At 34.0% G+C, this 9471-nt stretch overlaps 1 protein-coding gene across 2 annotated transcripts; it reads left to right on the top strand.

Moving 5' to 3' along the window:
- The first annotated feature begins 863 nt into the window (after positions 1-863).
- LOC111390138 (homeotic protein knotted-1) lies at positions 864-6901 on the top strand. Of its 2 annotated transcripts, none has more exons than XM_023015137.1 (5): positions 864-1647; positions 1736-1858; positions 1949-2084; positions 5953-6209; positions 6326-6901. In XM_023015137.1, exons 1-5 carry the CDS (start codon positions 1240-1242, stop codon positions 6527-6529), a joined length of 1128 nt encoding a protein of 375 aa, XP_022870905.1. In that variant the 5' UTR covers positions 864-1239; the 3' UTR covers positions 6530-6901. The 2 variants fall into 2 exon arrangements, with proteins under 2 accessions (XP_022870905.1, XP_022870906.1); XM_023015138.1 differs by having other exon boundaries at positions 5956-6209.
- Positions 6902-9471: the final 2570 nt, after the last annotated feature.

Here is a 9471-nt window from a genome sequence, read left to right on the forward strand (position 1 = left end):
AACTCTGTATGAGTTATGGAAATGTCGAAAGCCTTTATACAAATACTTAAAAGTGTGGGATTTTTAGCTAAGATACAAGTACCTAAGTCTAAATTGGTTAGTGTTGGACCTAAAATAACTGATTTAATGTTATATATGCGAATAATAGTATGCACATCGATTCCTTGTTCATAATAAAAAATTCATGATGTACATGAAGGTATTATAATTGAATCGTCCGTCATGACATTTCCACTTAAGTGCTCATTTTTACAACGGATTGTTTTGTTTATTTTGACGTGTATGGATGAGATACAAATTTATGAGTCAATATATGGTTTTGATATAAAGTCGAGTTCATGGATGATTTGATAAATGAATATGGTACATGTATGATTTTGATGCAAGAAGTAAAATTCACATACCATTTCCAAAATTAGCTTTTCAAGTGCCAGCATATCATTGCCATGTAGGAAATCCATTTGCCATGTGGATTATTCCATTAGTTTTGATTTACGGAAGTTAATCCATGTATAGATGAGATACAAATTTGTTATTTCATTTATGATTATGTTACAAGGTTGAATTAATGTATAAATTTTGATACATGAGTTAAAACATTATGTAACGTTCACATATTTAATATTTTACTGACTTCATATTGGAGATTGAGCTACTGTTTGATACATACATGTATATATTTTTTTAATCAAATGTTTTCAACCATAGACTATCTCAGTAGAATAATTTGTAGGTAAATCCGTAAGAGAAAAAAATATAAAAAAGAAAGAAAACAGAAAAATCTAATTGGTTAGTTGTCATCTAGACTTGCAGTAGTGGTCTTTCATTGCCTTTTCCTCTTATTTTCATATTATATATTTCTTTATTCTTCAATGAATAACATATTGTCACCCACCCAAGGAGACGCTCCGTTTGCCGATTTCGAGCCAATCAGTCTCCCTTCTTCTGTCTCGTCATCTTCCTTCACGCAAATCAACTTTTGGTGCCTCTCATGATCATTCCATGGTCCAATAAGTGAACAAGAAATTTTTTCAATAGTTTACTTTCTCACAGAAGAAATCAGAGATATTGTTGCTTATTCACTCTGTCTTCGATTCATCTTCTTTTTAAGTTGTTAGATAGTAAATGATTCGCTCTGTCCACTCTTTAGGGTTTCATTTTTCTCCAACTGTTTCTGGAGCTCTTAATTGATTTTAGGGTTGACGATTTTGATCTTTACTCATTTGGGCTTGTCGGGATATGGATGAATATAATCAACTGGGTGAAAACGCGTCTTCAAGGGGTAGTTTCTTGTATGGCGGACCAATTCTTGCACCAAGTTCTTCTTTATATGGAAGAACAAACAGTGGATCGAATAATCAGCAAAGCCAGTTGCCAATTAACAATTTTCATCTTCAATCAAGTGATTGCTACGATCAATCTGAAGGGCAAGGTCATACTTCTGTAAAAACTGAAGCTGGGACTTCCCAAATTCATGCTTCCAAGTTTCACTACCCTTCTGTAATTAGAGGGCACTACTCGGTTCAAGATCATCGCCCAAGGCAACAAGAAAGTGAGAATTCTAGTGAAGTTGATGCCATTAAAGCCAAGATTATTGCTCATCCTCAGTACTCCAATCTTTTGGAAGCATATATGGATTGTCAAAAGGTAACCTTTCATCGTTGAGTGCAAGAATAGAAAGTAATACGATTCTGAGTGAAATAATTCATTATCTTTGTTTACACACTTTATCTAGGTGGGCGCTCCGCCGGAGGTGGTGGCTCGGCTCACGGAGGTCCTCCAAGAGTTTGAGACAAGACAGCGAGCTTCAGCGGCCAGTAGAGATGTGTCAAAAGACCCAGAACTTGACCAATTCATGGTAAATAATTTATTTACATGATTTATCATCAAGATTTCGTGCTATTTGGGATTTGACAGATTTGATCTCTAAATTCTGATACATGTATAGGAAGCTTACTATGACATGCTGGTGAAGTACCGTGAGGAGCTTACAAGGCCTTTACAAGAAGCTATGGAATTCATGCGAAGGATTGAAACGCAACTGAACATGCTGACAAGTGCTCCCGTTCGGGTTTTCAATTCTGGTATTTTCATTTTTCACTTTTGTTACTTCTTAGAGAGAGAGAAGGAACCCATCATCGTCTTTGCCTAGCATGGAGAATTGTAGTTTTGAGTCCCAAAGTCGAGTGTTTTGCCGTGATTGAATGTGGTTGTGCAGTGCAAAGCAAAACTGCTAGTTGAAACTGTCGAGTCTTAAAAATTTGAGTATGTTGACCATCCAGTGCCCACCAAAACTTTGTAAAATATACATCCATCATTTTCCAATACCTTGCACAAGAACCAAAAACCCTAATCACGAGTCTATAGTAATAAGATATGATTTGGTTCCATTATATAATAAACAATGATAGGAAATAAGACAAAAAAAATCCTTCTTCTATATAAACAATGATGAAATTACACGTTTGCTGTCAGAATTATTATTAATGTAGTTTTTAGTTCCCCTTATCCCACCATCTTTGCCTTGGTTTATTATATGCATATCTTCTTTTTTATTTTAGGCCATGACATGAAAACATAGGATGCTGTTGATATCAGTGCTACCCCTTGTAGCCTGTACCATTATGTCAGAATTTGTGTTCATTCCATCTTTTCGTTGCTATTGCTATAAACTATTCCTGTCTGATTTGTTCATCGTCGTTTCAAATCCGTTTTCATCCTCTCCCCAAACTCATTTCCATAAAAAACAAGTCTTAATATTTTATTAATTATTCCCACTAAACCTATACCCTCTTCCAACAGCCATAAATAATTAAAAATTTGCAATTTTACATGGAGTTTTATTCCATTCTTTCTCTCAATACCAATTTGATGTCATTGAGCATGCCAATTTGAACATGTTTATCCAATTATGGGCAATCATGTTTATTATCTTCATCAATCTAGTGGAACAAGTTCTTGCTACAATTGAGCATGAATATTTAAAAAAGTTTTAATTTACATGTCCAGTTTTACTAATTTTGATGGCATACTAGGTCTCAAACTCTGTTGTCATGTTCGACAGTCAAGATTTAACATTTTACAAATACTCGATGAAGTGTGGTATGAAAATGTTTGATCACAATTGGTCGAACTTAAGAAACATGTTCAAATGCTGTTCAACGAATATGTTAAATTGGTAGATTCTACTACATCTTCCAGGGCACAGCCTAACCACAATCTTCCCTTGTTGTCACTATACCGTGACTGAACATGTTGCTGCTGCTATCTATCTCAACTTTTTGAGGCCCACCTCTTTTCCCAAGCCTTTGCAATAGAAACATTTATCTACAAAGACCTGTCATTTCTTGTAATTGACTCTCTCTATTTACCACCCGAACGCACTTACATTAAAACCTTATAAATATTGTGGGAGTATTTTATTAGCTGGTGTGGGATATTAATTAACTTGTATATGATCTTTAGCTCCTTCTGGTATTTTTATATCTGAAGTTGAGCTAGCAGGTTAAATAAGAAAATAGATAGTAGTGAGGGAGATGTCAACAAACTATCCGACCACTGAGAGCTGGAGTGTAGAGTAGCTGAGGCTAAAACTGTGAGGTTTGAACTTTGATTTATCGAAAATATAGTTGAAAAGTTCAATGCATAAACTTTTCTTTCATGCGAATTCTTCCAAAATCTTTGGGCTTTGTTACAAATTATTTTCAGTTTTACATTTTCAAAAATCTCACGGTCTTTGTATTTTTGGAGAATATGCATTAATGTCGACCTATTTCACTATCATTTCCGTGACATGCATTGAATTTACAGTGAACTAGAATAACAGATACAAATGGAATAATCCATTGGTATTATATAATTTGTTGGTCAATTATCGACATGAAATAATTGTAAACACATTTGGGCCCTGTTTGAGCCACATTATTTGGAAAAAATATATTTTTAAAGAGTGATTTGATATTATTTCAATCACATATTTTTCAATAAAATAATATTACACGCAAATTCAAAATTTTTCCTTATTTTTTAACCAAACATTTTTCATCAATCTACTATTCTAAAATACATACTTCAAATATAATGTGGTTCAAATACACACTTGATCATATTTCGCTTTGGGGTCTCTACTGATAGATCTTCAGCTTGGTGTCAATAGTAATGGCATTATATATATTGTCACCAATGACAATACATCTATCGTATTTTGTTAGAGATAATAGTTTTATTGATTTTTTGCTGGTAATTTATCAATGTCAATAATTCAAATATAATTTACCATTTGGAATTTGAAGTCACAAATCTCTATGATGTTAAAATTATTTTTACATTAATATTTTAAATTATTTTAAATTTGCGTAAAATATGTAGAGAGTAAAAAATATGCAAACAAAAAAAATGGAACTTTAAAGTATCAAATGATTTACAAATTTTTATTACAGAAAAAGGGAAAATATAAATCAAAAGATCAAATAATTAGAAAATCTAAGACATGATTATCAGTGGACCTGAAGGAGTGGCTGATAGATCTGACAAAGAATTTACCTCCATTTGTTCCTTTAAGTTTAAACTTAAGAATGCTAATGGGATATTAGCATTCATTTAAGTTTTGGAAGAGATGGAGCACATGACTACTAGGAAAAGCTTTTACTGGAGCATCACAACTTACATTCTTATTTCGACAGATAGAATGAAAGAAAAGTTGGTCCCGTTTGTGAGTGATTTTTCACCCAAAACAATTGATTTTTTGACTGTTATTTCATTATTTCAGCCGTAATTTTTGACTTTTTCTCTCACAGGTGGCCTCCATTTTTCTCGTAACGGTCAAAAAATCAATTTTCAAAATCACTCCCGAACAGGCCCGCTATCTAGTTCTATGGGATGCATACTTTTTCATTTAGTTCAACATTATGTTATTATCCTCCATCATAGTTACAGAATATTATTTTTATTTTTATTTTTTTTCCAGTTTGATTATCAACAATTTTTTTTTTTTGGTTAAAGAAAAAAATTGTTTTCTGATAATATTATGTTAGGAAATTCACAAGAAACAGAATGGCATTTATCTACCCTCTCTAGTGATTTGGCAGTTTGCTGTTTACTCAAGTGAATGCCTCCCAATGTGTTCTCCACATAGGAAACATTATAGGAAAAGAAAAATCTCACAAGGTAATTGTTGTTTATTAAAATCCAGTCACTCTCTCTTGGCCAGATGCAATCTTGACAGTAGCTAGAGCCTAGAATAGGCAATTTTAATTTGACAAACAACCCTCCATTTGCAAATTTTCAATCAAAGTATTAAGATATGTAAATATTCCAAAGAGGATTGTGTTAAAATTATTTCATTATTTTTAGTAAATTAAGGTAGTCCACAAAAAAACTGTGAAGTGCACATAAACTGATTGGGGACATAATCAGCTCAATAGATGTTATAGAAACATTAGAAGTTTAGAAGGTCTGAAACACTTTGGCATGATCGCCTTCCTGCTAGGCAGGTGCTTCTGAACAGCCTGTATTTTGCATAACCATGCTATTGCTGTTTCCCCAGTTGTTCCATTAGCTGTCACCACACAAATATAAGCTTAAATTGGTGTTGGTTGTGGTTAGCAATGGGGTGAAAGAGTAGATATGCAGGTTTCTTTCGCTTGACTTTTTGTTGAGGGAAAGTCGTCTATCCCTCTCTTCTGTCTTACTACTGTGTTTTGTTGTGCCGATATCTGTTTTGGGATGGCCGTTTGTTTTAGAACGATCATTGAAGTGTGGTGGCTGTTCTTGCATTGAAGTTCAACAGCTAAGGGTTGAAATTCTATTAATAAAATTGTGTAGGGAAAATAAATGCCTAGTGTTTTGATTTGCAGTGCTATTTTTAGACTGTTGCCTGTCTGTTTATCACATACTTTCCAATAACTTGTCCATATATTTCATCTTTTGTTATATTGGAATCAATGGACAAAGCAGAGGAGAAGTGTGAGGGTGTTGGTTCATCTGAAGAAGATCAAGATAATAGTGGTGGAGAAACCGAACTTCCTGAGATTGATCCACGCGCTGAAGACCGTGAACTGAAGAACCACTTATTGAGAAAATATAGTGGATATTTAAGTAGTTTAAAACAAGAACTTTCCAAGAAAAAGAAGAAAGGAAAACTACCCAAAGATGCCCGACAGAAGCTACTTAGCTGGTGGGAATCACACTATAAGTGGCCATATCCATCGGTACTTAATCATGCTTAAATTTTATGCTTTTGAGTTCAAATGTCTGGATATTTTCTTTCTTATGATTTGTGAAAATTATTTGTCTTGCTTCTTTTTGATCTTTGCAAATTAAACAGGAGTCAGAGAAAGTGGCATTGGCTGAATCAACTGGTTTGGACCAGAAACAGATAAACAACTGGTTCATTAACCAAAGAAAACGACACTGGAAACCTTCGGAAGACATGCAGTTCATGGTGATGGATGGCCTCCATCCACAGAATGCAGCCCTTTACATGGAAGGTCATTATATGGGTGAAGGTCCTTACAGGTTGGGGCCATGATGCATAACCAGGTTATGGAGGGAGTACACGGTTTGGGGACTAAGGTTGCATCGGGGTAGTTCTATTTTCAGACATGGCATGAAAGTTGTAGCTCTGCCGTTTGGTCCAATTGCAATAATTGGATACACATCTTTGACAGCCCAAGCTGATATATATTATTGTTACAAGTATCAGTATCACTAAATACTATTTGCGTTCGTTTCTGAACTTGAATGTCATTTGCTTCCTGATCTGTCGAAGATGTTGGTGCTTTTATTTTTCTGTGTGGCTAAGTTATGTATACACTTGAGAAAGTATATGCAATATGAAGCATTTGTAGTGTATTGAAGGGTTGTATTATTCTTCCAGTTCAATTATATATATCATTGAAAAGCTCCTGCTTTCTGCCTTTTCTTTCTAATTGTCTCGCTTACGTATTCCTCGAAAAGATGCTCATATTTTCAAAGCATCTCCAGGACCTTATGAGCGAGACCTTGAAGGCCTGTCTTATCAATGTGAGACAGCTTCACAATGTTTCTGCCTGTATATTTCTATGATCAGTAACGGTGCCCTTTTAGCTCATGGGAAATGATAATCATCTTCTTTTCTTAGTTTTTCTAATGCAGATGCGTATAGATGTGTTCAAAAGCTGAAGGTACTGCGAGATGAAAGTTTTCTGTCCATGGGAAGATGTGCTACTCAGATTTGTGGGTGTGTTGATAAGAGACTGCGCGACCGGCTAAAGATGTTCCCACATATTTGATCGAACAACAAATATCTGATCGAGATGTAACCCTTTAGACAAAGTTATTCCATTTAATAGAGTAGACCATTTAAAAAAAAAATTCAACTTCCAAGATGGAATCTTTAATGTAAGGATTTTTGGGGCCATTCGCTGAAGAAGATTCAGATCTAGAATAAGAGGGTTTACACATGCAGATTGTTATGGAGGTACAAACAATCAAAACTCAACAATAATGGAGGACCTCCTAAATGGAAGAATGGTGGCCGAGAATTATGCTAGACGGTGAAAACCAATCCATATCCATTCGGTCGTAGCGTGCTGAAACCATTTTGATCATTCCATACAATTCAAAGATCATCTTCAGAATGTCCCCTTCAAGGACAAACCTGAGGTCATGCGGGAGAAGCACTGTATATAATTTAAGAAATTTTTTATAAGGATTTTTTTAAAAAAAAAATATTAAAGGGCACAAATTTTAAGAGGGGAAAAAAAAAAAAAAAAAAAAAAACCTCCAGCCGTCAAAAAGTTGGTCTATTTAAAAATTATACCCAGTAAATAAGCAAAAACAAAAAATTGATATACACACTAAAATACTAAAAAACTATAATTAGAATATGATCAATAAATAAGCAAAAGGGGAAAAAAAGAGAGATAAATTACTATATTTGTATCAACAACCTCTCTAAAAATTTACTCCACTTTGCAGCAAAGAATAAGTTTATCACGAATATGATAAAAACTAGTCATGTCTAAATTGCAGATCTTTCACAAAATTCTTCACATGATTCTTTTCAATCCTCATTCGAACTATGATGATGACATAAAAGGATCTAAAGAAGGTAATGTGCTAATTTTAAAATATTGTTATCTGTGAATTGGTATTAAATTTCGATTTTTTATATTTTTTTATATATATTTTTATAATTATTTCAGTCTATATTTTAGTTGTCTTTTAGTAAATAAAGTAATTTTTTTGAAAGCTGATAACTTGTTAGTTTTTGAGAAACTTACAAAATTTAATAGATAAAGAACTTTAAAAGGAATGAAGGAGATCACTCAATGTCCAATCTCACTTCTAAAAGAAATGAATGCTGCAATCCGTAATTTCATGTGGACAGGCTGTAAGGATTTTCGACTCAAAACCCACAAGCAATCGTAATATAGTAAAAAACAAAGCAAGAACTAAAATCGAACATGCAAATTGTTCATCCAATTCAACCAAACACGGCCTAATTTGAGGGGTTCAGAGGTAAGCACGTCATTAACAAGAAACCTTCAAGAGAATGTACAAACAGTTGAGAAAACCAAATCAAACCCACTATATGGTCATCGATCCACAAGGATCTCTCAATAACTTGAACCCTAGCCCACAAGACTAGACAGAACCTTGCCAAGAATACAATACAGGTTTACTAGCCACAATCAAAGCCTAGAACACTATACAAACGTTCTACCATCATCAGATAACTACAAAGATTATTACAAAACCACCAAAAATCTCCAGATCTAAGAAGAAAAGAAGAACAGATGCGATAGAACAAGAGAGAGAAAACCCAAAAGACTATTGACCGATTGATTGAAGACCCAATGCCTCAAAAGTCTCCAAAGGCATTAATAATGGAAGACTAACTCTCAGCCTTAGGATTAGATCAATGGTCCACAATAGGCAAGAGAAAGCGCAACTCTAAGTGACCATCAATTAGCTAATGCCCAAGTGCCTACTGTCCATAGGAGTACAAGTGGGAAAAATCTCACTTTTACTCATGAAAGTGTGGTTTGAGAAACATAATTCCACAATTCTTTACCTTGGTTCTCAAACTGCGCACTTCCTCTCTTGTTGCCATAATGCTAGCGAAGAAACCACACCCTACATCATCACCCTAGTACCAGCACAAAAATCAACCTGTATCAATATTAAGCAAGAATTTCGATTTTTTATATTTTTTTATATATATTTTTATAATTATTTCAGTCTATATTTTAGTTGTCTTTTAGTAAATAAAGTAATTTTTTTGAAAGCTGATAACTTGTTAGTTTTTGAGAAACTTGCAAAATTTAATAGATAAAGAACTTTAAAAGGAATGAAGGAGATCACTCAATGTCCAATCTCACTTCTAAAAGAAATGAATGCTGCAATCCGTAATTTCATGTGGACAGGCTGTAAGGATTTTCGACTCAAACCCCACAAGCAATCGTAATATAGTAAAAAACAAAGCAA

This window comes from Olea europaea, unplaced genomic scaffold (assembly GCF_002742605.1).
Source record: "Olea europaea var. sylvestris unplaced genomic scaffold, O_europaea_v1 scaffold65, whole genome shotgun sequence".
Lineage (NCBI taxonomy): Eukaryota > Viridiplantae > Streptophyta > Magnoliopsida > Lamiales > Oleaceae > Olea > Olea europaea.

Coding starts and splice junctions, on each gene's coding strand:
- LOC111390138 (XM_023015137.1), top strand. CDS start 1,240: ATGGATGAATATAATCAACTGGGTGAAAACGCGTCTTCAAGGGGTAGT. Junction 2,085..5,952: donor CGTTCGGGTTTTCAATTCTG/GTATTTTCATTT, acceptor CAATGGACAAAG/CAGAGGAGAAGTGTGAGGGT. Junction 6,210..6,325: donor ATAAGTGGCCATATCCATCG/GTACTTAATCAT, acceptor CAAATTAAACAG/GAGTCAGAGAAAGTGGCATT.